Below are 26,860 nucleotides of genomic sequence, written 5' to 3'. Positions count from 1 at the left end.
CATTCAGTCCCCACCAGGTGGAGTCCCATCCTATCTCCTGCACATATCCATGCACGCTTCATGCCAACCACACTGTTCCTGTGCTCCTCCCAATTCTTTGCACTTGCTCCTTCTCCTTTCCCTCCATCAGTGCTTCTCAAATGTGGGGGTGGAGCACTAAACAGAATTTTCAGATTTCCTGTGGACCGATACTTTTGAAAACCCAATACAAACAAATTAGAAGAACGATCACCTGTTTAGATGTCACAGAGGTGGCATGTTTCTCAGTGCGGACTCTTAATTACGATCCCTGTCTCATCGCAGACAGGTTAACCGTGGACCCACACTGGTCCCAAGACCATACTTCACATGGGTCTACACTAACTCTCCCTTTTCCCTGCCTGGGGAACCACCACCCAACCCCCACCAAGGTCCAACCATCACTACATCCTATTCGGCACACCCACTGCCTTTCATACCCTTAGAACTTATCACATGGGGCACCTGGGTGGCTCGGCTGGTTAAGCCTGACTTCGGCTCAGGTCATGGTCTCGCGGTTCGTGGGTTCAAGCCCCGAGTTGGGCTCTGTGCTGACAGCTCAGAGCCTGGAGCCTGCTTCCGATTCTGTGTCTCCCTCTCTCTGCCCCTCCCGCTCGTGCTCTCTCTCACTCTCAAAAATAAACAAACGTTAAAAAAAAAGCAACTTCTCACATGTTATTAGAACTTTCTGTCGAACGTCAAAGAGCAGCAAGCTCTGAAGTCAGCGACATGCACAAGTCACCTCTGCGTCCTGAGCCTCGTGCCTATCATGTGGCGGAAGGCGCAGAAATACAATTAGCAAATGAACATGTCCGACCCACCTCTGTGGCGACATGCAGACAACAGGAACCGTAACAACTCAAAACAGAACTTTAATAAGTCAGAGTGTGGTTGAGGACTTCGGGGTTGAATGGGTGAGGCCACAGGAACAGAGGAAGTGATCAGTAGGCTGTCTGAGACTGCTGCTGGCGGTAGCCACCCCGGCGCATGTAGCCCTCGTTTTTGCGGTAGCCGTCCTTCTGGTCTGCAGGACGGGGGAGGAGGTGAATGACAGTGAAGAGGCAGGAAGGGGGCCAGCACCCTGGGAGAGCAGAGAAACAGAACCACTTACCTCGGAAATAGCCACCGTAGGTCCCCTGCTTGTGGTCAAACACCCGCTCGTTATTTTCCACCAGGCTGCCCAGCTTCTCAGCCAGCTGCAGAGCCAGGTTCTGTTGGGCGGTGGGCTCGGTGCGATGCATCACCACGGTCTGCGTCGGCTGGTCCAGGGAGGCCTGATGGGAGGGAGAGAGAGAACGGACGCGACACAGGTCTCTAAGCTGACTGGAGATCTCCACTGGAACTCCCCATGACTCCACCTGCCTGCCCATGTATCACCCTGGCCCTTACCATCAACTCCTCGTTAATGATCATCTTGCTGATGATGGAGTGCACGGTGGGCAGGTCCAGTTCAAACATGTCAGACAGGGTCTCCATGCTGTGGAGAAGCAAGGCAGGAAGCAGGGAGCAATTAGGAGCTTTGACTACGAAGCTGGGCCCCCTGTACCTCCTCGGGGTCCATCCTACCTGATGGAGTCATAGACACTGCTGTAGGTGAAGAGGTAGGTCCGCAGTGACTCTTCCTGGATCTTCCTGTGGGGAGAAGGGAGAAAGGGGGAACATCTCCACTGAAGGAGACCAACCAGTCTTGTCTTCCCCACCCACCATGGCCTTCCTTTCCGCTCACCTAACCAGCATGGTTCGGACTTTGTCAGCCTCAGGGAAAAGGTCCCACACTTTGCCATTCATCTTTTCATTGATGATGAAACTGTGGCAGGTCTTCCAGTCGCCCATCTTCATAGCTTTGGAGGCAGCCACCACATGTTCCCTCATTGACTCAGGGGGACCTGAAAGGTTGGGAATGAGGCAGGGCTTAGGGAAGCTTGGCAACATAGCTCCCACCTTGGGCACTATCCAAGGAGGAACACTGGACGAGAGAGCAAACAACCAGACTGGGACTCTCCCAGCTCCCCATTAAATAGCCATGTGATTGCAGAAATCACTTAACATCAGAATACGTTTATTTGGACTAAATCAGTTTATGACACGCATCGGGACTGGTGAGCGCCTTGAAAATGTTGGCAAATTGTTGCGCCTATCCTCATGTACATCTTCCCAGGGAAAGGTCCCCAGCTTTCATCAGGTTCTTAGGAGGTTTCTTGACCTAAAACAATTTCTAATATCTCAGCTGGAAAAACAGTTACCAAACCTCATTCCTTCTTACACTACCTTCATGATTTTGAACAGATCTGTATATCACGCTGTTCAGCTAATTTTTCCTTAAAGACAAGCCAGGAAGAGAAAACGTGGCTAACAAGAGTCACAGGAATTCCGAGTTGACAGGCAAGTGCAAAAACTCTTAAGACTGGAAACGGATGGTAGGTATAAAGAAACACGAACATGGCAGAACCTGGAACAGACAGCAAGCTCAAAGATATAACAGATCAGCCCCAAAGAGAAATGTATGAATAAGACTAAGAGAACACACTTCTGGTCAGCTTCTACTCTGTGACTTTTAAAAGAGGCAAAGTTAGGGGTGCCTGGGTGGCTCAGTCGGTTAAGCGTCCGACTTCAGCTCAGGTCACGATCTCACGGTCCGTGAGTTCGACCCCCGCGTCGGGCTCTGGGCTAATGGCCCAGAGCCTGGAGCCTGCTTCCGATTCTGTGTCTCCCTCTCTCTCTGCTCCTCCCCCGTTCATGCTCTGTCTCTCTCTGTCTCAAAGATAAATAAACGTTAAAAAAAAAAAAAATTTAAAAGAGGCAAAGTTAGAGGTTCAAAGGAGTATTTCTCTACATAAAACGAGCAGTAGTGCAGAACAGAGACAGAAACTGCCTTTTGGTTTTAGACAGTAATAGAGAGGCAGGGACTGTAGTGAACCAGAGAGCCGTAAGTGATGCTGGAAACAGACTTTCACTATAAATTTTCCAATTAAAAGAAAACAAAGTTTCACTACACAAGGCAGACAAAATTTGTAAAAGGGGCACCAGCAGTTAACACAACCAGTAGAAGACAGAACTGAGGGGATGTGGCTGTGGACAGTAAGCTTGGTCCCTCACCAAGTCCTTCAGGCACCAACCCCACCAGAAGGGCACCATTCCTTTCCCAGTGAAATCACATCCCATTCAACCCCTGGACTGATCGATCAGACCTTCAGGTGATCAAAGGAGCCAATGTTAGATTTTCAAATGCCAAAGGTCTAGTTGGGTTGGTAGAAAACAATGTGCACAAAAGGAAAAATGAGAAAAAAAAGAAAGATTAGAGAGACACATATCAGCTGTGTTAACCTCGGGTTAACTTGGTTAACCAACCAAGACTTGGGTTAAGTCACTTAACCCCCATGCCTCAGGAAACAAGAAGTTAATAATGGTACCCATATCACACGGTTATTACTAACGACAATTAAGTGTATTATTTATAAAACAGTATCGTTATTTGGAAAACACTTAAAACAGTGCCAGCCAGAAAAAAGGTACTATGTAAGTTTGTGTTAAATAAAAACTATCATTGGAGTCAGGTCATGAAGAGTTTAACTTAGTTAAGGAGGCTGGACTTTATTCCATAGACAATGAAGAACTCTGGAAGGTACTGGGGGTGTATAACATCATAAATTTGGTAGGTAGATAATGCTGAGGGGGTGCTTGGGTGGCTCAGATGGTTAAGAGACCAACTCTTGACCTCAGCTCAGGTCTTGATCTGAGGGTCATGAATTCAAGCCCCACACTGGCTCCACGCTGGGCGTGGAGCCTACTTAAAAAAAAAAAAAAAAAAAAGATAACGCTGGGAAACATCGACTGAAGAGAAGAACGACAGGAAGTAAGGAGCTTAATCTGTAAGCTAAGACACCATATCCCAGAGCAAGAGACTGCAGAGACTATTGAGTAAAAGGAACACTTCTAGGTTACACGTGGAGAGATCATCCCATCAGACAGAATCATCTCGGGGTGAAAGTTATTCCCTTCAGCTTCTCGTAATCCTCCGAATAAAGGGGAAGCGAGGGCCCGATGAGGGGAGTCTGCGGCACCGCAGAGCCCCACACTCACCCAGCAAGGGCTGCCGCTCGCCCACGCGCAGCTGGTGATGGAACTGCTTGCTGATCATGCGCCGGCGAGCATCACTCTCGTGGGCAGCCATGTAAGGGATCTCCAGGAGCATGGCGGACACCAGATACACGCACTCCAGCAGCTCCAGGTTGATGTGCAGGTGGAAGGGCACCTGCCGGCGCCGCTCCACCTTCTCCTGCTCCTGGTTGCGCTCCTGCAGGCTGCGCAGCAGCAGACCCTGGCCCAGAAGCTCCTTGGCCCGGCCGCTCGACTGAATGTCCAGCAGGGCGTTGTGAGCGTCCTTGGTCAGGCCTTGGCGGAAAGCACATATGCCCAGCTGCACCATGGTGCGGTTGTACAGGATCTGGGGACAAAGGGCAATGCACTCAGAAGTGACGACCATGAGGCAAGCTGTTCATCTGCTCCAGAAATCTACACCGAGCACCGGGCTGTGGGCCGGGACAGGGAGCAAAACACACGAGTCGCTATCCTTCCGCGGAGCTTACGTTCTAGGGATAAGGGTATGGAGGACAAAATAACCACAGCATGCAGACAGTGACTCATGCCAAGGAGAAAAATTAAACAGAAGAGTTAAGAAGGGAGTCTGGGTGGTGGCGGTGGTGGTAGGAACTCACAATTTTTCCATAGGATAACCAGGGAAGGCCTCATTTTGAAGGTAAAGTTTAAATAGAAACCTGATAGAAAAAGTCATGCAGATATGTGGGAGAAGAGTATTCTAGAAAAAAAGGAAAAGTCAATGCAAAGGCTTTATGGAAGAACTGTGCCAGGTGCACTCAAGGAACAAGGAGTGTGATTCAGCCCGAGCCAGTAAAGATGTGAGCAAAAATTGGAGAGGCAAGCACACGGCCCTGGAAGCCACGTTAAGGATGTTGAGATGGGAAACCATGGGAAGGTTCTGAGAAAACAGGTGGTATAATCTGACTTAACGAGGTTAACCCTGGCTGCTGTAGGGAAGGGAAGTAAGAGCAGAAACAGACACCAGGAAGATGACAGTGGCTCAGGCCAGAGGGGAGCGATGGAAGTAATGAGTGGTCAGGTATGGACTCTGAACAGGAACGGCTGGGGAATGAGACGTGGCACATGAGAGAAAAATAAGAATTAACGACTCCGAGGCTTCTGGCCTAGGCAACTGAAGTATGGACTTGCCACTAATTAAGACGGGAAGATTTCAGGTGGTGCAGATTTCTGGGGGTGGGGGCAGATAAACTCTTTATTATAACAACAGAAATATACAGGTCAGTATCAGTCATGAACACAGATGCAAAGAGCCTGAAAAAATATTAGCAAACAAAATGCAGCAATAGATGAATGACATAATATATCTTGATCAACGGGGATGTATCTCTGGAACGAAAAGCTGATACAAAAATCTAAAACCATGGTTACTCACCCTATGAACACAATAAAGGAGAAATCATTGCATCATTTCAGCAGATGCAGAAAAAGCTCTGGACAAAATTCAACATCTACTTAGGACAAAAATTCTTGGGTCAGCTAGAATCAGAAAAGAACTTCCTCAATCTGAGAAAATGTACCTACAAAAATGCTACTGCTAACATCACACTCAGTGGTAAAATGCCGACTGCTCCCCTAAGGCTGGGGGGCAAGACAAGGTGCTTGCTCTCAGTACTTCTACTCAGCACTAAGTACTGGAAATTTGAGTTACCACAACATGGCAAGAAATAAAAAAGGAAAGTCCTAAAGACTGACATAGTAATAAAACTGTCTACGTGTACATGATGTGAGTGCTTTAGCAGAAAATCTTAAGCATTATCTATTGAATGCTAAACCAAATAAGTGAATTTAGCCCAACAGATGCATTCAAGGCCAAAATACAAAAATGAATCGTTTTTTTTATACACAAGTAGTTAATTGGCAATTAGAAACTGAGATAAAAAACAAGTCCATTTACACAGCATTGAAACTCGTAACATTCAGGAATAATTTCTTAGAAAATGTGTAATGCATCTACAGTGAAATCCACAGAACACTGCAGAAACAAATAAAACAAAAAGATAAAGTGTTTAGATCCAAAGGTTCAATGTTGTTAAGATGTCAGTCCTCTCAAAATTCATTTACAGATTCCATAAAATTCCAACAGGCATTTTTGTGGAAATTGACAAGAGAATTTGAAGATTTATGTGGAAATGCAAAGGTCACAGAATACTCAAAGCATCTTAAAAAAGAACAAAGTGGGAAGACTCCTACCACCTGACTTGGGAGACTTACTCTACGGGCAGAGGAATCAAGACAGTGTGGGACTGGCCTAAGGACAGAGATGAATGAAGGAAACAAAACAAAAATATACTAACTTCATACCATATATCAAAATCATAGATCTAAACATGAAAGCTAAGACTTTTAAGAACTTAAAAAAAAACAAGTATCTTCATGAACTGCAAAGACTTCATTAGATAGGATCCCGAAAGTAATAAGCACTAAAAAAACCCTGATAAATTAGACTACACAAAACATGGTGTTAAAAACGAACAGGCAGACCACAGACAGGAACAAAATATTTGGAAAACATTTATATGACAAAGGATTGGTATCCAATAATAAAAAAATGGAACAATCCAATCTTCAAAATGGAGGACAGGGGAGAGGTGACCAGACATTTCACGAAAGAAGAGACATAAAGAGGGGCACCAGGGTGGCTCAGTCGGTTAAGCGTCCGACTTTGGCTCAGGTCATGATCTCATGGTTTGAATTGACTCCTGCTTCGGGTTCTGTGCTGTCAGAGCAGAGCCTACTCTGGATCCTCTGTCTCCCTCTCTCTCTGTCCCCAACCCCTTCTTGCATGCGCGCATGCACACTCTCTCTCAAACATAAACAAAAGTTTAAAAAAAAAAAAAAAGACAAGAATCAATAAACGTGAAAAAGTATTCAACTTCAGGTTATGAGGGAGATACAAATCAGTGCCATAATGAGATACTACCACATAACGACCAACGTGGCTTATATTAAGACTGAAAATGCCAAATATCGACAAGAACTATAATATCCACACATTATGGCAGGAGTGTAAAGTGGCGTCGGCACTTTTGGGTTTCTTATGACTGGACGCAGACCTAAACTAGCACACAGCAGTTCTACTCTCAACCATTTACCCAGGAGAAAACATACAACCACACAAAGGCTTATAAATGCTCATGACAGCTTCTTTATAACAGCCCCATGCTGGAAACAGACGAGGCATCTACCAAGAAGACACATCAAGAACTTGTGATAAATTCATACACTGGAATAAAAGAGAACAAATGGAAGCGCTGTTTAAAAACCGCCACCGCTCGGGTTCACCATGGATTCACCACGTCAATACTGCTTCACTGTTTCAAATACACGCTTACAGATCTGCACCTAGATGACACTGCACTCCTATGTGAAAATGTCCCCCACTACTGCCACACGCGTAGAGGTCCTAACACATCACCCTGCACCCGGGTCCCGTCTTTCCTTAGTTTAACAACTTGCTACCGTTCTCCTCCTATTAAAACAAGAGCTCTCCTAATGCTCTGAACTAGACACGCAGTAGGGATGAAAAATGTTAGCTGAACCCAAAGCTCCATCCCAGAGGACTCCAGTGGTGTCAGAACAGGAAATAATATGCTAACGTGCAGGGGGATCAGAGAATGCTGGCATCTGGGAAGGACCAAGCGCCCGCTCACGTCTGCACCGGCCAGAGAGGTGACTAACCTGGCCGAGCCATTCTGCCTCCAGACAGGGGCCTGGCCTGGTATCCCTTTGCCACCGGGGCCAGAGCGCCTCTTTCCCATCCTACCTGTACTGGCGGGTCCGCATGCTGAATGTTGTCCTGTAGGTGGCTCATGAGCATGAGGTCGCGGGCCTGGTACCAGCGGGAGTGCAGGGCGTGGTGGTAGATGTGGCAGAGGATGGCGCACGTGCGGATACGGTCTGTGCGGTCCTTGGCATAGATGTACTTGCACAGCCTCTCCATCAGCACAGCGGAGTCCTCGCCCTCGTTTTCTGCCTGGTCTTGCTCAGACTGGGGGCGGGGGGGGGGGGGGGGGATGTCGTCGAAAGGAAAGTACCGTAGAGACAATGGCTCAGGCCTCCGCGATCAAAGGTGAGACGCCGTCCAGCCTCCGTCTAGTCCCTCCAAGTCTCCCTCCCTGCTCCACCCCAGAGAATTCCCAGGGAACAGATCTGCCACGAAGTCCTGACAGGCACTTCCCTCCCGCTGTGACTTGGCTGCTAAGACTCACCTTCGAGGAGCCCTCAGGGGGGGTAAGCTGCCGCTGATGGGCCTTGTAGTCAAACTTGTAGTAGGTGTGGAGGATGCGCCTCAGATAGATGCGACAGATCTCCTCAGTGGTGCCCTTCTCCTCCAGGTAGCGCTGCACGCGCTCAATGATGGCACACACCTGCGCCTCATCCTTCAGGTGCTCCACGTACTCTGGAAAGGAGGGCGTCCCTCATCTCAGCCGGGCACCCGCCTCTCCTCATCGTGCGTCCCCGACCAACCCAGTTAGCTCCATGTGGTTTCTGCGCCCATCAGCAAAGTCTCCTCACGGTGCCCTGAAAACACCATCCCCTCCCTGGACACACCGAAGTCGCTTTCCATTCCCGTCGGGTGTGCTCTTCCGACGAACCTCTCCCCATGCCAACGGCCCCTGCTTTCTGTCGCCTTCTCCAGCCATGATCTAGAACTGTCTCATTTATTTACTTACTGAAATGGCTTTCTCCTTTCTCCAGCACCAAATCGTAAGCTCCACGAGCCTGAAAGGCCTCTGGCTGACTTGTTCATCACTACACGCCTGACCCAGGGGACAGGTGGGCACACTCCAATTTCACGGAGTAAGCGTCCTGTATTTCCCCCAACCCAAATGCCTCTGGATCCAAGCTAAGCAAAGTGGACTGAGGCCAGACCTCAAGGATTTTCAAAGTGTAGTCCCCAGACAGCAGCATCACCTGGGAACATGTAAGAAATGCAAAATTTGGAGCCCCTTCCCCAGATCTACTGAATCAGAAGCGATGGGGGTGGGGCCTAGCATCTTCCCAGGTCGTGTGTGTGAATGCTGGGCTAAGTAAGGGCTGGCTCCCCAGACACTCTGCTAATATAATGCTTTGTTTCATTCCCTGCACCTTTCCTCTAACTGATGCCCACGCTTGCCCAGGCTCACCTTGGGAGTGAGGATCAGTATTTTGCATTATTTTGGTAAATTCTTCATCCATTCGTTCTACCAGGGTTAGGATACAGCCACGGACACGCAGTGGCTGAAAAGGAAGGTAGGGGAGGAGCAAATAAATTAGCCCAGATCTCAGTGCCAGACTTCAACCCTCCTGTCTCCACTGAGCCTTCCCAAGGAAAAAACATACACCTCCAAATAGCCTCCAATTTCTCTCTTTACCTGGTCAACATTGTGCAGGTTCTCACTCTCTTCCAGAATGTTCTCTCCAACAAAGATGTTGGGGTTTGCAAACAGGATGTCCATGAGCTCATTGATGCAGTCTAGGCACTTCTGCCACATCTCAGGCTGCAAGAGATCAGATGGCAGTCAGAGGTGTGAAGGTGGAAGAAACAGAGGCCTCCCAAGAACTCCTTCACCAGGAATCCACAGGGCCTTCAACTACCAAGACTGCTTCCACAGCCCTCGAGTTTTAAGACACTAGGCACCCCACACCCCCAACCCACCAGCTCAGCTCTGGGATGGTTCTTCATTGCCCTCACCTTCATGTACGTGGCCAGGTTTGGGTTGTAGTCATAAAGAGAGGCGATGATATTGAACTTGATCTTGACTATGACACCCTCTCCCAGGTTGTTTTCAGATGCAATCTGAACGAGCAGCTGTAGCAGCTCAATCTGGGCTGCACTGGAGGGGAGCACAGGTGGGTGAGGCATCGGAGACAAATCAAAACCCTCCTCCTGTCACGCAATGTGCCCTCTGCCAACAAGCAAGGCAGTGTCATTCCCACTAACCCCCTAACCTCACCACCCGCGTCCTTGCTTCTCCTTTATAAATTCCAAACAGAAGCAGCAATAACACTAACAATCTGCCATCCTCTTTAGGCACCAAATAACTAAAGAGAGCATCATTTCCGTTTTACAGAGGAGCAAACAATCCCAAAAGGTTAAGTGATTGGTTTAAGATCAAAGAGAGAGTCAATAGCAGAAACTGGACCGGTAAGTTCCACATATACCATTCCTTCAACTATAGCCACATATAGGTCTTCCCAAAACAGCATTATTTCCCCACTAATCTCTACCTGTGTCTTAAAGAAAAAGAGCATTCCCAGTCCAGGCCCGTGAATCTTACCGATCAGTTCCCTTCTTGCCTCGTGCCTGTAGGATCTCATTCAGTTTCTTGATGACAACAGCATGGGTGATCTCAGTTCCCTTGGCAAACATTTTTGGTTTCTCCTAGGCAACACATGTCCCATCATTCTTGCCCTAACTTTTCTCCCAAGCCCTGAGTGGGGCAGGGAGACAGCTGTATGCTCTACCAAACCATTTCCCAATTCATCTTGATACTACTGTCCTCACCTTAACAAGGGGCACACCCCCCCGGACCCTTTCCCACTCTCCGCCGTCATTGTCCTCCTCCTCCTCATCCAGGCGCTTAGATTTCCTATCGTGCTTCTTCTTGGCTTTGTCCTCTCGTTTCTTCTCGGCCGCCTTCTTGTCCTCCTCGGTGGTAGGGGCCCTGCCAGGAGACATGGGAGAAGGTGAAAGACCAGTCCCAGTCCACCTCTGAGGCTGCTTCTTCCCATGAACTTCCCCTTCCCCTCCATCCAGCCCTGGGTTCAAGTTACAATCTGTGAGAATGAGCTTGGGTCAACCATAACCATAACCAAAGCAAGGACTATCAAGCTTGTGAACTTGACAGGCTACTTACCAAGGTCTGTCACCATATCACACCCACTAAGAAACTCTTATGGCGGAAACAGTGTGGCCTGGTCTAATGAGGTAGAGGGGCCCACCCAGCCGCGGGAGACACAAAAGCAGCCTGCCATGTTGTCCCATAGCTAACCTCTCAGGTTTTCCAGAAAAACCTATATTGATAAGCTATGTAGCTTTTAATACCAGTTGCTCTATCCAGACTGATCTTTTCACCAGCCAACAACTAATCAGTTTGAACTTAGTGTAAAAAAACTGCTGTTCCTAGACTGTCTGCTCCCTGCTTATGACAATTAACCTAAGTTCTGAATTTAAAAAACAATAGCGTAAGACAACAAAATTCTCCCACAAAAGTGAAAAAGATCAGTGGCTACCCCAAAGTGGTCTTAAGCCACTTGGTGTCTGAAACCATCTCCAGGCTTTAACACTTATCTAATGAAATACAAACCCCAAATCAGAGAGAAGTTATCACAAACTTTACATAGATACTAACAAAAAAATCTTTCGAGTTTCAAAAGACAAATTATCAACAGAGAGGGCACACAAGCAGGGGAGAGGAGCAGAAGGAGAGAGAGAATCTTAAGCAGGCTCCACGCCAATACAGGGCTTGATCCTACAACCCTAGGATCATGACCTGAGCTGAAATTAACAGTCGGATTTTCAACCAACTGAGCCATCCAGGCACCCCATCAACTGCCATTTAGACATCTAAAAATAAATTTTGGGGCACCTGGGTGGCTTAGTCGATTGAGTGTCCAACTTCGGCTCAGGTCATGATCTCGAGGTTCGTGAGTTTCATCTCTGTATCAGGCTTGCTGGTGTCAGTGCAGAGCCTGCTTGGGATCCTCTGTCCCCCTCTCTCTGCCCCTCCCCCACTTGCCCTCTCTCAAAAATAAACATTAAAAAAATTAATAAAAAATAAAAATAAATCTCATTTGAATTGTTTAAAAGGTCTGAATATATTTTAGAAACAGTTTATACACTTGCCAGCTGGATTAAACTTTTCCCCTTGCCAAAGGACATATGCCAGAACTCTTAACAACAGCTTGTTCGTTTTCTCTCCATACTACTGCCATACTAATGATAAAAACACACTTTATAGGTAAAATACTTTGCAAACATGCAAAGTATGCTCATTAAACTGAAATCTCTTGGTCATATCAACTCTAAAGCTCTGAGAAGATCAAAAAACCTAATGCTATTTAAAAACCAATGCAGCTTAAACTTCAAAAGACCTTCATCTTTCTCACCCTAAAGTTTTACTCCTAACCCTGAGGGGGTTGGGATTTATACTTCAAAAACACAACTCTTACCCTATGAAAAAAAAAATTTCTTTTTTAAGATTTTATTTTTAAGTAATCTCTATACCCAACATGGGGCTCAAACTCACAACCCTGAGGTCAACAGTGGCACACTTCAATTGAGCCAACCAGGCACCCCTTCTCACCCTACGAAATTCTAACTGAAGGACTAAAACTTGGCTTGACCTCTCTACTATGACAGATAACACTTTGGTATATTCACATGTTGTTAGAAATTACCAGAAAACTAATGCTTACGCTCTCAGTTATACATCCAACAGAGACAAGCTACTGTTGCAAAAGAGCATCACCAAATACACTTCTACTTAAACACACGGCCAAGAGACTAAAGATGTGTTTGTTTGTTTTAATGTTTATTATTTTTGAGAGAGAGAGACAGGATCTGAAGCAGACTCTGTCCTGAGAGCAGAAAGCCTGATGCAGGGCTTGAACTCACAAACCACGAGATCATGACCTGAGCCAAAGTTGGACACTTAACTGACTGAGCCACCCAGGTGCCCCAAGACTAAAGATATGTTAATCTTTTTTGCCTTTTTTCTCCGCTGCTAACCTTTTCGACAATTAAGTATTATCTAAATTTCAAAAAAATCTTGATAACTCACTGCTGGAAGGCCATCAAAGGGATAAGACTGCCAGTTAACCCTTGAGCTGGACACAGGCAATAGGAGGCTCCTTACCCTCTCCCCTGTCCTTGCAACGTACATTCTGCCCACCATTCCCACTTTGGGGGCCGTTTCCAGAATGCAACCTTGTGAGTGATGTGTTAAGACCATCTGGACTGTATATGTGACACTATCACGTTAAGACCTCTATCTATACTTTTATGATTCAGGTAGGCAGGTGCGGAGATAACACTAGTCTTGTAGCCTCCCAAGATAAGTCTTGTATTTGAGTCCCTTTGCTTATTAAACCTGCCACATACCAACCTGGAATCATCTGCTTCTTTCCTTGGTCTTTCCCTGTCCTCCATGTACAGAGACTGGTTTCAAATTTCACCCTCAGAACTCCCAAGGTTGTTGTGAACCAATACATCTAACATGGCAGGTAGTCAATAAATATTTGTGGAATGAATAGAAAAAAAAGTGTAACTTGGCAATTTATCAGAAGGGATTTAAGACATTAGATTTCATTAGTCTGTACTTAAGAATTCCTACCCCAATTATAAATTCAGAAACATTACTGTATGATCTGTCATTTACCTCTAACGTGGCCCATACAGCAAATTAAATACACATTTTAGCCCCAACCTCATATTAATTTCCTTAGCTAAGAACTGAATAACCCTAAATAAATACCATAATAAATAAAGTCAAGACTATAATAAAAACGTGCAATAACATCTTATTGTACTTGGACAAATACCCTGAAAAATAAATCAATTAAGAGAAAAGTGAGGGCATCTGGTTAGCTCAGTTGGTTAAGCACCCAACTTTGGCTCAGGTCATGATCTCACAGTTGGCGGGGTTGAGTCCCACATCAGGCTCTGTGCTGACAGCTCAGAGCCTGGAGCCTGCTTTGGATTCTGTGTCTCTGTGATTCTCTCTCTGCCCCTCCCCCACTCGTGCTCTGTCTCTCTCTCAAAAATAATGAAAAAAAAGGAAAGAATGAAAGAAAAGAAAAGAAAAGAAAAGAAAGAAAGAAAGAAAGAAAAAAGCCACTTGTGGGGCGCCTGGGTGATTCAGTCAGTTCAGTGTCCAACTCTTGATTTTAGCTCAGGTCATGATCCCAGGATTGAGCGATCGAGTCCCGTATCCGGCCCCATGCTAAGCATGGAGCCTGCTTGGGATTCATTCTTTCTCTCTCTCTCTCCACCCCCTCCCCGTCTCACGTGCTCTCAGAAAATAAATAATAGAAAAAGAAAAGAAGCCACATGAGGAAAAAAAAAAAAAAAGAAAAAAGCTATTTGATTTTAAAAGTTCACTATACTGGGGGACACCTGGATGGCTCAGTTGGTTAAGCATCTGACTCTTGGTATCAGCTCAGGTCATGACCTTGTGGTCTTAAGATCAAGCCCCGCATGGGGCCCCACACTAAGTGTGGAGTCTGCTTGGGATTCTCTCTCTCCACCTGCCCCACTCACACATGAAAGAGTACACATGCTCTCTTAAAATAAATATTAAAAAGAAAAAGTTCCCTAAACTGGGGTGCCTGGGTAGCTCAGTCCATTAAGCGTCATTTTGGCTCAGGTCATGATCTCATGATTCATGGGTTTGAGCCCCACGTCAGGCTTGGTGCTGGAAGTGAGGAGTTTGCTTGAATTCTCTCTCTCTCCGTGCCCCCCCCCCCCCCCCGCTCTCTCAAACTTAAAAAAAAATTCAGAGCTGCTTCTTTATAAAACACAGACTCTTGTGTTTCTCATAATATCTTTGATTGTCCTCATATTTTCTGCCCAAAGCCACTACCTAATATCCAGGTGCCTTAATGTTGCTAGACATTAAGAGACGACATCTCATGAAAAAGAGACAAACTCTTGAGATTAAATCCATTCCTTTATATGCTTGTTTTAATCAGAGAAACGAAAGCTGACGGGCAACTGGGTGGCTCAGTCGGTTAAGCGTCCAACTCCTGATTTCGGCTCAGGTGAGGATCTCTCAGTTGTGACACAGAGCCCCGAGTGAGCTGGAGCACTGAGCATGAAGCCTGCTCTCCCTTTCTCTCTGTCCCTCCCCCTCTCTCACACACTCATGCTCTTTCTCTCAAAATAAATAAACTTAAGACACTGAAAAAAAAAAAAAAGCTGAGAAATTCTGAGGAAAAGGGTATATAGACTGGCTTACTATGGAGATGGTGAAAAAGGATCCTGCAAACATTATGGAAAAACTATCATGCTTCTAGAAAACCCATTAACAACTAACACTAATGCTGGTTGGCTTAGTTAATGAGAAAATACATGCAATCAGAATTTACTGTTCCATATCATCTGTGGTTTTTGTCTTTCTCCTTGTTCCTTTTTATTATTTAAATCTTTTTCTTTTTCTTGGTTGGAAGTCAATCTTAAAATCTGGTCTTGTGTGGGGTGCCTGGGTGGCCCAGCTGGTTGAGCGTCCGACTTTGGCTTAGGTCACGATCTCAGTTTGTGGGTTTGAGCCCTGCGTCGGGCTCTGTGCTGACAGCTCAGAGCCTGGAGCCTGCTTTGGATTCTGTGTCTCCCTCTCACTCTGCCCCTCCTATGCTCGTGCTCTCTCTCTCAAAAATAAAAATAAACATTAAAAAAGGAAAAAAAACTTTTTTAATTGGTCTTGTAATACAAGTAAAACAGTGTCTCTGGATTATTCTTTGACATTATGAAATCAAACTCAATGTCAAAGACCTCTGAGGATTCTATTGTTAACCCAACCTCTGTCAACTGGAATTTTAACTAAATCTAATTTTAGGTGTTTTTTGGGCTAGGTATACAAAATAAAATTTCATGTTTAAAAAAATATGTATCGGGGCGCCTGGGTGGCTCAGTCAGTTAAGCGGCCGACTTCGGCTCAGGTCATGATCTCGCGGTCCGTGAGTTCGAACCCCGCCATCGGGCTCTGTGCTGACAGCTCAGAGCCTGAAGCCTGTTTCAGATTCTGTGTCTCCCTCTCCCTGACCCTCCCCTGTTCATGCTTTGTCTCTGTCTCAAAAATAAATAAACGTTAAAAAAAAAAAATTAAAAAAATATGTATCAAGGGTAATTTCCAAAAGGATAGGATGTAACTCCCAAGCCAGTAGAGAAACAAACTGAGAAAAAAAAAGACAATCTAGAAATGGGTTAAAAAGTAGGAAAAAAGTGAAAAGTAAAAGAATGAATTTAATCTCAAAATAATTATTCTGAGTGAAAGAAGCCAAATCCCTCCCAATCAAGTAACATACTGTGATTCCATTTATGTAAAAGTCTAGAAAACGCGAACTTTTCTAAGGATAGAAAGCAAATCAGTGGTTGCCCAAGGAAAGGGAGGGGGGCTGGTTGCCAGAAAGATGACGGCATGATCGGGGGTTTTGGAATGTTCAGCCCCACCACGACCATTAAGATGGGAAGAAGGACTGGAGAGACTGACATCAATGACTTAATCCATCATGCTAAGGTAATGAAACCTCCACCAAAATCCCTAAATGATGAAGTCTAGAAAGCTCCCTGGTTGGTGAATGTATCAAGGTATCAGGAACGAGGGGCACCCAGAGGGAACGGGAGCTCTGTGCCTGCTCTCCCATACTCTGCCCTACGCATGTCTTCCAACCCGCTGTTCCTGAGTTGTCCCCTCTAAAATAAATGGGCAATAGCAGGTAAAGTGCTTTCCCAAGTTCTTTGGGCTGTTCTAGCAAATTCTCAACTGAGGAGGGGGTTGTGGAAACTCCGAATTTACAGCTAGTTAGTCAGAAGTCCAGGAGCCAAACTTGGACTTGCCACTGGTGTCCGAGATGGGGGCAGTCTTGTGGGGTCTGCAGTTAACTCCGGGTAGTTTCAGAACCGAACTGCATATTGAACACCACGCTGGTGTCCGGACAGTTGGAGAAAGTGGAAGGTGTGAAGAAAAAAAAACCCCACATGTATGGTGTCAGAAGTGTTGTGCGTAAGCGCGTATCAGATACGCATGCTCACTGGACTTGACCAGTCAAGGGGAGCACAGGATAAAAAATGCTTCCCAGACTAGCCCGTGCCTGGTCCTCTCTAGTGTCAGAGAACTCACTACCTCCTAAAGCAACACAACCCTAACTTCTGAAAGCAGAGCAAATCCCAAGAACAGCAACAGTTCCTATAGGAAAGCAACACTGTTACCAGTGAGCTCCACACTGGACCCCTGCCAGGTGCACAGGGGCAGCTCTTCACCTTGACCTCAGAGGAAGAAACAGAGCCTATGGAGGTTCAGTGACGTAGCAAAGTTGACAGCTACCACAGGACTAAGGACTGGAACCAGAATCCAAACCAGACTCCTTCCCCATTCCAAGACGGTCCCGGCCAAGTTCAGGAAGACTTGCTATGGTCTCTGTTTTACACACTACGACGTTCTCAGGGAGAGGGGTCAGAGTGGCACTGCCGTGTGCTGGCCCCGGGCTCAGCCACTTCCCTATGTCATCGTTCTTAGCTACCCTTGGAGGCAGGGTCAAGTAACCCTCATTTTAGATGACAGAACCTGGAAAGGTTAAGGAGCTTGTCCAGTATCGCACGCATGGCTGGTTGGGGCCAGAAAGAGATTCACATTCAGTCCACACACGGGGAGTCATGTCCCAGTTAAAATATTTGCCTCCCGGGGCTTCCAAATCCCATCCTCAATCTTATGAGACACATTAGCTTTGTGCCCTTAGCCACCCAACATACTCGACCCCGAGGTCCCCCCGCTGGCCTGAACAACCCGCAAGGATTCCGTGGAAAAAGCAACAGCCTTCAAGACGACGCCAGGCTTTCCCACCCTCCCCACTGTCGCCTGAAGCACCACTACTTTTCTTACTTCTTAAGGAATCTTGAGGCCAACACGGTCTGTTTTCCTTCTTCCTCTTCTGAGTCTGAATCAGAAGACGTGGAACCCGTGTCCCAATCTTCATCATCCTCTGAATCTTCCGAATCCTCATCTTCATCCTTACAGAAACAAGAGAATCAGCAGGAAGAAGATGAGGAGGCCGACTGGCCAACCCGCTCTGCCAGCTAACACACGTTCCAGAGTCTCTCAGGAGCAGAACACGAGTGGTCATTTGTGAATCGGCATATTAGGAGCTGGACTGGACCGCCAAGGCCCAGAGCGAAGGGCTGGCTTGCTCCAGGGACACACAGCTCCCCAGGGGCAGAGCTGGGCCCCGAATCTATTCTGTTCTCTCTGTCCCAGGTCGCTCAGCGCTCTAATCCAAGGGGAAGCCTGTTCCCAAACCGGACTCTACTAACCCCACCCCTCCCAGCCCTAGGGTTCTGGGAGTCTTCTCCCCAAAGACCGAAGAACGGTCCACAGGAGGCAAATCACCCTTCGTAGTCTCACCCTGGCTCTTACCTCCATTTTTTTGAGGAACTTGCGACTGTCTCCAGAAGGGGCTTCTGGTTTCTTCTTCAGGAAAGCTGCAGCGCTGACTCCATCCTCATCCTCATCCTCATCCGAAGAGGCTGGTGGCAGAGGAGCGAGGAGAGAGCCAGATGGTCAAGAGCAAAGCTGAAGGCAGCGAAGAAGCCAGGCCGAGGGAAGCCCCAGCTCTGGGCCTCTAACCGCCTGCAGTAAGGGGGTCCCCTCTCACCTTCTGAATCCTCCTCATTCTTCTCAGCATCTTCATCTGCAGACTGTTCAGGGTTCTTGACAAAGGGAAACGAGAGAATAATTCACGAGGCCTGCCAAGCACCACCCCGGCCTACCCCCTCACCCCAGACAGTCGTGACCGGATTCCTTCTCTAGTCACATCTTCCGTTTGCAAACGCTTTTGTCTCACTCGTGGAGTCACCGTCCCCACAGGGCAGAAGGTCTGCCTCCAGCATCCCTACCTGCTTATAATTTGTAATATGGGACTCAAAATCTCGGTTGTATTTTCGGATCTTCTGACGCAGGGTGCTCAGGGCCTTGGCGTTGTTCTTGTTCATCTTCTTTTTCCCTTCCTTATCTTCCCACAGCTAAAGGAAAGAAGAGGGCAGAAAGGGGGAAGAGGGGGCTGTGACTAAGTGGTATCTTCTTAAACTCCAGGCTTCAGCACACCACTATGAGTTTTGCTATCTGTACACCGTCTGTACTACTTACCAACCATATTGTTATTTTTTAAAAACAGATCCTTTGTGTATTACCATCAAAACAAGAGAAGCCACAGATAAACAACATAAAAACAAATACGGTTAAGATGCTTGGCCGAAAAAGGTCCCTCTCCTCGCTTCATCCCCCCGTTTCTTATGTTCTAGGAAGTACCGTACACACAGCAAACAACCAAGAGGCGACAGGATCCCTGGAAGTGGGTTAGGCACAGGTCCTAGGACCACGATCCCCTCTGGATCCACCCTTACCCACAGGAATCACACCTCATTAAGATAGTCCTCCAGGTCAGCCAGGATGCGGATGTAGAACCGGGGGACACCTTCCTTGTCCACGATGCTCTTAGCCTTCCCATATGCTTTCCCCAGGAGCTCAAACTCTTCCAGGCACTTGGTAACATCCCGGATCTTCATGGCATTACGGATGGTTCGGATGAGGTTGGTCAGCTCCTCAAACCTAGATAGGGAGCCCAAAATCACACTGGACATGCCCACCGACACCAGAAAAGCCACCACTGCTACAGAGACTCCCCAGCACCCGGCCTCCCCCTGGCCTCACCTTTTGTCCTTGGCGCTTCGGACAACTCTCTTGGTATCTTCTTCATCCTCACTGAGCAACAACGGCCTGTTTGAAACAACAGAGATCACTAACTTCCCTTCCTGGCTCCAGTCTTTTCAAGTGATCTCTAGTGCCCTTCTCAGACGGGACAGAAAAAATGGAAATATTCAAGCCATCATACCACACTCATCCTTGAGTCTTCCTCTTCAAAACTTCATCATCTATAACCCCGTTATTGAAGCCTACTTCAAGAATGCCCTTTTGTCACTGTTGCACCTACAAAAATGACCATCCCCATCCTCTCAAAAATAAAGGTGCTTATTCACAGCGTCAGAAAACTTATTACATGAAGACACAACTAACTAAGCACACACACACACACACACACACACACACACACACACACACAAAAGGTACCACAACTAGAATGAAAGGAAATGGCTTTAAGAAGCTGGTATTTGAATTAGATCACAGAAAGCAATGGTTCCCAGAATGTGAGAGGCCAACGGCAAGGTTAAAGTCCTAATGGCTTTAACATCTCCATTACTAGCGCTTTTCTTTAATAGGACCACAGACAGCATTCAGCTGGCAACACACTTCCATTCTTTTCCTTCCATTTTATTAATCTTTCCAATCATTTTCTATGTTAGAAGTCATATTGGTTTTCCGATTGCGGCAATAATATAAAATCGCATGCAGGTAGGTACACATGGGTACATATGTGTGTTTTCAAACCGCACAGGGATATAAAAATCGTGAAGGTGGGGCGCCGGGTGGCTCAGTCGGTTGGGCGGCCGACTTCGGCTCAGGTCATGATCTCGCGGTCCGTGAGTTCGAGCCCCGCGTCGGGCTCTGGGCTGACAGCTCAGAGCCTGGAGCCTGTTTCAGATTCTGTGTCTCCCTCTCACTGACCCTCCCCTGTTCATGCTCTGTCTCTCTCTGTCTCAAAAATAAATAAAACGTTAAAAAAAATAAATAAATAAAAATAAAAAAAATAAAAATCGTGAAGGTGACACGTGTGGGAAGGAAGTTGGAGAAACAACGTTCCACTGATGCAAAGAATTTTAATTCGCAGAGATAGGGAAAGGGTATTTAAGAGAACACCCCCCCCCCCGAAAAAAAAGGAAAATAATAGATGTTTAAATAGATGTTTGTGAACCAGCCCACAACGCCAGGTGGCTGGGCTTCAGAGCCACATCAAGCAGCTCTGAAATACCAAACGAGCATTCTGGATTTCTTTTTGCGAGCAGCGTTTTTTAGCGGTCAGAATAACCACGACTTTTGTTGGAGTCCCATGCCGAGCAGAGGAGAGGTGGCACAGAAGCTGTGGACATATAAGCCAGTTAGGAAGCTGATGCAACAGACCCAGCCAGTGGGAAACCTCTGGCTCTATCCTTTGTACCCGGCGGGTGGTACACAATTCACAGCACCCCGAAGCATGAAGGCTGTCCCGCCAACACTACTGCTCTGGTTCCTCGAACTCTCGAGAACTCGCTCTCGCTCTCACCCCCACCTCCCCTCCCCACCTCTCCCACATACGCGGCCGCGCGGAGCCTGCCGAACGCCGCACGCCCCGACTGGTCACCCCGCGCAGTCCCCCCACTCACTGTTTGCCGTAGTTGCCCCCGACGGGTTTGGTGACGAGCTCCTCCCCTGACAGGGAGGACTCGGACTCGCTGTCCGAACCGGTGGTGAAAAACCGCGACATGGCGACGGGCTGAGAGGCTGCGGCGGGCGCAGCGGGACCTGTGGGGAAAGCCGGAGTCACAGGCCACAAGAAAGGACTGGGGTCGTCACCTCTCGACCCCCACCTCTCACTGTCCCCGCAAGTACCCCGACCTGCGACCCCTCCTCAAAGAACAAGGCCCAAGAAAAACACACCGTCGCAACTCGGGAGTCACACTGCGTAGCCGGCACAGCGGAAACGGAAAGAGAGGGAAGGCGGGACGCTACGTCACTTCCGGGAGATGCTGCTGAACTACACCGGCGACTACAATTCCCAGTGGTCTTCGCGCCACTCAGGGGCGGAGACCGGCCTGACGTCACCTTGGCAGGCAAGGCGGTTCCTCAAGAGTCTCACAGCGTACTGCGCGATGTTGTCACGTTTTGTTACTCAGGTACATCCTCAGCCACCTCCTGCGGAATCAAAATTTCAGGGCCGGGAGTTTACTTTTTTAAAGTGCTCACGTAATACTGATGAGCTGCTAGGTTTTGGAGCTAGGCTTAGAGCAAACTTCGAATCAGACTTTGGATTCAAATCCTAGCTCCACCGTTTTGTGTGAATTTAGGCAAATTTCCTGATCTCTCTGTGTTTCATTCTCCCCAAACTGTAAAATGACAATGATAGCACCTACTTCATGGGGTTGCATGAGAGTTAAATGGCTTCGTATATGTGAAGCATTTAGGACAGTGCCTTGTACAAAATAAGCATGTAATAATTAGCTAGTATTCACTCATTATAACACAAATACGTATTTATCAAGCATTTATCATGAGCCAGCAGTGTTCTAGGCACTGGATACAGCAGTGAACAAGACAGAAATGGTCCCTAACTTCCCAAGGAACGCAGTCTAGTGGAGTGGCTTAAATTAACAAGTAAACATGGGGCGCCTGGGTGGCGCAGTCGGTTAAGCGTCCGACTTCAGCCAGGTCACGATCTCACGGTCCGTGAGTTTGAGCCCCGCGTCAGGCTCTGGGCTGATGGCTCAGAGCCTGGAGCCTGCTTCCGATTCTGTGTCTCCCTCTCTCTCTGTCCCTCCCCCGTTCATGCTCTGTCTCTCTCTGTCCCAAAAAATAAACGTTGAAAAAAAAATTAACAAGTAAACATAATTTCAGATAGTAATAAGCACCATAAAGATATTAAAGTAGCTGGTTAGGTGGGAAAGTTGTTTTGGATAGGAAGGTCAGGGCCTCTTTGAAGAGGTGACATTTGAGTTGAGATCCAAATGACAAAAAGAAGGAAGCCATGCAGAAGGTCTTTCAGGGAAAGAGCATTTCTAACTCTTCTTCTAGGAAAGAGAAACAACAAGTGCAAACGTCCTGAGGCCAGGTTCTGGGAGTAAAGGGAATGCCAGTGTGCTATCAGCAAAGTGATCAGGCATTAATAGTTTAGATGTAGACAATACCAGATCATTCAGGTCCTTCTAGTCCTGTGGATTTAAATCCGGGTGGGTTGAAGAAACCATCAGCAGGGGTTTTACCACCACAGGGACTGTCTTACATTTTTAAAGGTAGTTTCATTCATTCAGTATTTGCTGCACGTCTGGGCCCGTGTTTAGCATTGAAAGCACAATGCTCCTCTGAAAAAAGTGGGAATTAGCAGCAGACTGAAGGGAAAGAAGGAGGCCACTTTGGGTAGGGAAAAGAGTATGAAAATCCCAGAAACAGGAAAGCTCTGGGACATTTAGCGACTGGTATACTGGGATTAGAATGTGGCAGGGCCTCTCTGCACATCTTGGCCAGTCATCTCTGTTCTTCCCATCTCCCTCTCTCTGTCTGTCTCTCTCTCTCTTCCTCTCCTTCCCTCTCTCCCCACAGGTCCATTTGATTCCGACATCAACTTCATCACCTCCCAGAACAGAAAAAGAATGCATTGAAATTGCCAAGGGAGCCCAAGGTAAAGGGTGAAGGAGGTTGGGTGAGATAAAGATCAATGTCAGTGAGGATGAAGAAATGCAAATTAACACTAAAGGAAAGCTACTGATTTTAGCGTGGCTTCCTGTTACTCCACAGACCCTGATAATTTGCAAAAAAATCATCTCATACTGAATTTTTTTAAACCAATCTTTTACTAAGTGATTATGAAAAATTTCAATTTAACAGGAAAGGGTTTTTTTAGTAAACTTTTTTTTGAAGTGTTAACGTAGGTTCAGATGAGTGACAGATACAGCTTGATGAATTTTCGTAGTGAGCAGACTTATAGAGCCAGCACTCACATCAAGACCAGAACATGACCAGAGCCCCCCCACCCCACCTCTAAATTCTGTTCTTCCATTCGCCTCCAGTTACTACCTAGCAGGGTAGTAGATTTTATTAAATTTTATTAATAAAATTTATTTTTTTATTTTTTATTTTTAAATTAAAAACAATTTTTTTAATGTTTTTATTTAATTTTGAGACAGAGAAAGACAGAGCATGAGCAGGGGAGGGGCAGAGAGAGAGGGAGACACAGAATCTGAAGCAGGCTCCAGGCTCTGAGCTGTCAGCGCAGAGCCCAACGCAGGGCTCGAACCCACGGACTGCAAGATCATGACCTGAACCGAAGTCGGACACTTAACCCACTGAGCCACCCAGGCGCCCCAATAAAATTTATTTTATTAATTTATTTTATTGAATTTATTTATTCACCATTTATTTTATTATTTATTATTAATAAATTACTAATATGATCCATTATTTATTAATCATTTATTTTATGAAATTTTATTTTTTATTATAAAATATTTCAAACATAGAAACAAGAATAAAGAGTACTCTAGTGAACATCTATGGACCCACAACCCATCCAGGGTTGTCACAACTTAATATGCCACATTGGATGAAGCTTTTGTTATTTTTTTTTTAAATAAAAACACACTCAGGAACTCCTAGGTAAATAGAGGTCTTAATGAACAAGATTCACATCCACAAATATCTTTAAGGCGCTTAGTGTGTGTCAAACCCTTTCACATGGACGGTCTTTCTCTTAATAATATGTGTGCATGATTACAGAATGTAATCACGTTAATTAATTCACACAACGTAAATGATACAGGGGCGCCTGGGTGGCTCGGTCGGTTAAGCATCTGACTTTGATCTCAGCCCAGGTCTTGATCTCACGGTTGGTTGTGAGTTCAAGCCCCATGTTGGACTCGGTGCAGATATATGTGTGTATGGGTATGTATATGGGTTATATCAATAAGGATGTGTAGATAGCGAGGTTTCTGGTAGATCTTATCAATATAATCCTTATAATATGCATACACACATATATCTGTATCTTTTTATGTACCAATATTTATACAGAGAGGTATATCAGTAGAGAGATGGAAGAGATATATCCCCTCCTTTTTTCTTACACAAATCATTAGCACATTTTTGTGCTTTTCTGTATCTTATTTCATTATTCATATATTTTGCAGCTCTTTGTAAAATTTCTTCCATGTTACTGGAGAGTGCGATGCTAAGTGAAATGAGCCATGCAGAGAAAGACAGATACCATATGTGTTCACTCTTATGTGGATCCTGAGAAACTTAACAGGAACCCGTGGGGGAGGGGAAGGGAAAAAAAAAAGAGGTTAGGGTGGGAGAGAGCCAAAGCATAAGAGACTCTTTTTTTTTTTTTTAAATTTTTTTTTTTTCAACGTTTTTTATTTATTTTTTTTTGGGACAGAGAGAGACAGAGCATGAACGGGGGAGGGGCAGAGAGAGAGGGAGACACAGAATCGGAAACAGGCTCCAGGCTCCGAGCCATCAGCCCAGAGCCTGACGCGGGGCTCGAACTCACGGACCGCGAGATCGTGACCTGGCTGAAGTCGGACGCTTAACCGACTGCGCCACCCAGGCGCCCCATAAGAGACTCTTAAAAACTGAGAACAAACTGAGGGTTGATGGGGGGTGGGAGGGGGGGGAGGGTAGGTGATGGGCATTGAAGAGGGCATCGTTTGGGATGAGCACTGGGTGTTGTATGGAAACCAATTTGGCAATAAATTTCATATATTAAAAAAAATTTAAAAATAAATAAAAATAAATAAATAAATAATTTTTTTCCATGTTTATTTATTTTTGAGAGAGAGAGAGAGAGAGAGAGAGAGACAGAGAGCGAGTAGGGGAGGGGCAGAGAGAGAGAGACACACAGAATCTGAAGTAGGCTCCAGTCTCTGAGCTGTCAGCACGGAGCCCGACGCGGGGCTCGAACTCACAGACTGTGAGATCATGACCTGAGCAGAAGTCAGACGCTCAACCGACTGAACCACCCAGGTGCCCCCACAACAACCCTTTAGAGAAGAGGATGGTGTCGCCTAGGCAGGAGGTCAAGTGACTTGCCCAAGAGCACACGGCTAGCCCGTATTCCAACCCAAATATTCCTTCACGGCCTTCAGAACTGTTGAGAGCTTTTCTGTTTTAGAGCAAGATCCTAACAATTTGTGAGTTAAAAAAAAAAACAAACAAAACTTGGTCTTCTCAATAGGATGGGTGGGAATGAGGTCAGCAGAGTAAAGAAAAGCTGAGAATTTCTTCCTTTAAGGGCAGAACGAGGCCTCGTAACTGGAGCCAAGCGTAACATGGGCGTTTTTAATAGGTGAATTTTGTCAATGCCTAGATTTTGATGGGCTCCTTGATGGTGGCAGAACAGGAAGCACACCCTGGCAGAGCTTTGATCAGTCTGGTGCATACAGTTCATGTGGGCGTCACACACCCCTCGGCAGATTGCTTCTCTCTGAAGGCCTGTAATAATGCAACCCGCAAGCCGAAAGGTGTTAGTCATCACTGGCATTTGAACAGCAATTTCAAACGCACAAAGGCATTTGAAACTCGTGACAAACTTGTAGGTAGGCAGGAAAAGCAGTCACTACTAACCTCATTCTACACATGAGAAAACCAAGACTCTGAAAATGCAGGTGATGGCTCAGCTAGTGACAGATCCTCTAATTCGGAGGCCACAGAAGACTCTTCTGGATACATTGTTTTACTTTGTAATGTTGAGCAAAGCGGGATACATTATTTTCTTTTTAATTTTATTTTTTCAAATTTACATCCAAGTTAGTTAGCATCTAGTGCAGCAATGATTTCAGGAGTAGATTCCTTAATGCCCCTTACCCATTTAGGCCATCCCCCCTGTCCCACAACCCCTCCGGGAACCCTCAGTTTGTTCCCCATATTTGTGAGTCTCTTCTGTTTTGTCCTCCTCCCTGTTTTTATATGATTTTTGCTTCCCTTCCCTTATGTTCATCTGTTCTGTGTCTTAAAGTCCTCATATGAGTGAAGTCATATGGTATTTGTCTTTCTCTGACTAGCTAATTTCACTTAGCATAATACCCTTTAGTTCCATTCCACATAGTTGCAAATGGCAAGATTTCATTCTTTTGGATTGCCAAGCAATATTCCGTTGTATATATATACCACATCTTCTTCATCCATTCATCCATCAACAGACATTTGGGCTCTTTCCATACTTGGGCTATTATTGATAGTGCTGCTATAAACATGGGGGTGCATGTGTCCCTTCGAAACAGCATCCCTGTATCCCTTGGATAAATGCCTAGTAGTGCCATTGGTGGGTCATAGGGTAGTTCTGTTTTCAATTTTTTGAGGAACCTCCATACTGTTTTCCAGAGTGG

General features: G+C 46.2%; 1 protein-coding gene across 1 annotated transcript; it reads right to left on the bottom strand.

The window, feature by feature from the left end:
* Positions 1–870: 870 nt before the first annotated feature.
* Positions 871–21,514, bottom strand: LOC102951503 (eukaryotic translation initiation factor 3 subunit C). Its single transcript, XM_007084072.2, has 21 exons — positions 21,423–21,514; positions 21,149–21,287; positions 19,542–19,607; positions 19,250–19,439; positions 18,728–18,853; positions 18,487–18,541; positions 18,249–18,358; positions 17,718–17,845; positions 10,625–10,784; positions 10,398–10,501; positions 9,812–9,953; positions 9,492–9,617; positions 9,264–9,357; positions 8,346–8,536; positions 7,901–8,125; positions 4,099–4,462; positions 1,745–1,904; positions 1,585–1,650; positions 1,408–1,495; positions 1,130–1,292; positions 871–1,042 (listed from the first exon to the last, which is right to left on the bottom strand). The coding sequence occupies exons 2-21, from the start codon at positions 21,247–21,249 to the stop codon at positions 960–962; spliced, it is 2,742 nt and encodes a 913-aa protein (XP_007084134.1). The 5' UTR covers positions 21,250–21,287; positions 21,423–21,514; the 3' UTR covers positions 871–959.
* Between the last annotated feature and the right edge of the window lie 5,346 nt (positions 21,515–26,860).

This window comes from Panthera tigris, chromosome E3, assembly GCF_018350195.1.
Source record: "Panthera tigris isolate Pti1 chromosome E3, P.tigris_Pti1_mat1.1, whole genome shotgun sequence".
Classification (NCBI taxonomy): Eukaryota; Metazoa; Chordata; class Mammalia; order Carnivora; family Felidae; genus Panthera; species Panthera tigris.
Note: the sequence above shows the minus strand (reverse complement) of the source record. Positions and strands in the feature narration are given on the sequence as shown.

Bases quoted from the DNA above. Each gene is read 5' to 3' on its own strand.
- LOC102951503 (XM_007084072.2), bottom strand. From the start codon at position 21,249: ATGTCGCGGTTTTTCACCACCGGTTCGGACAGCGAGTCCGAGTCCTCC. The intron at 1,651-1,744 runs GTGAGCGGAAAG...TTCTCCCCACAG, and splicing joins GTCCGAACCATGCTGGTTAG to GAAGATCCAGGAAGAGTCAC. The intron at 1,496-1,584 runs GTAGGATGGACC...GCTTCTCCACAG, and splicing joins AGTGTCTATGACTCCATCAG to CATGGAGACCCTGTCTGACA.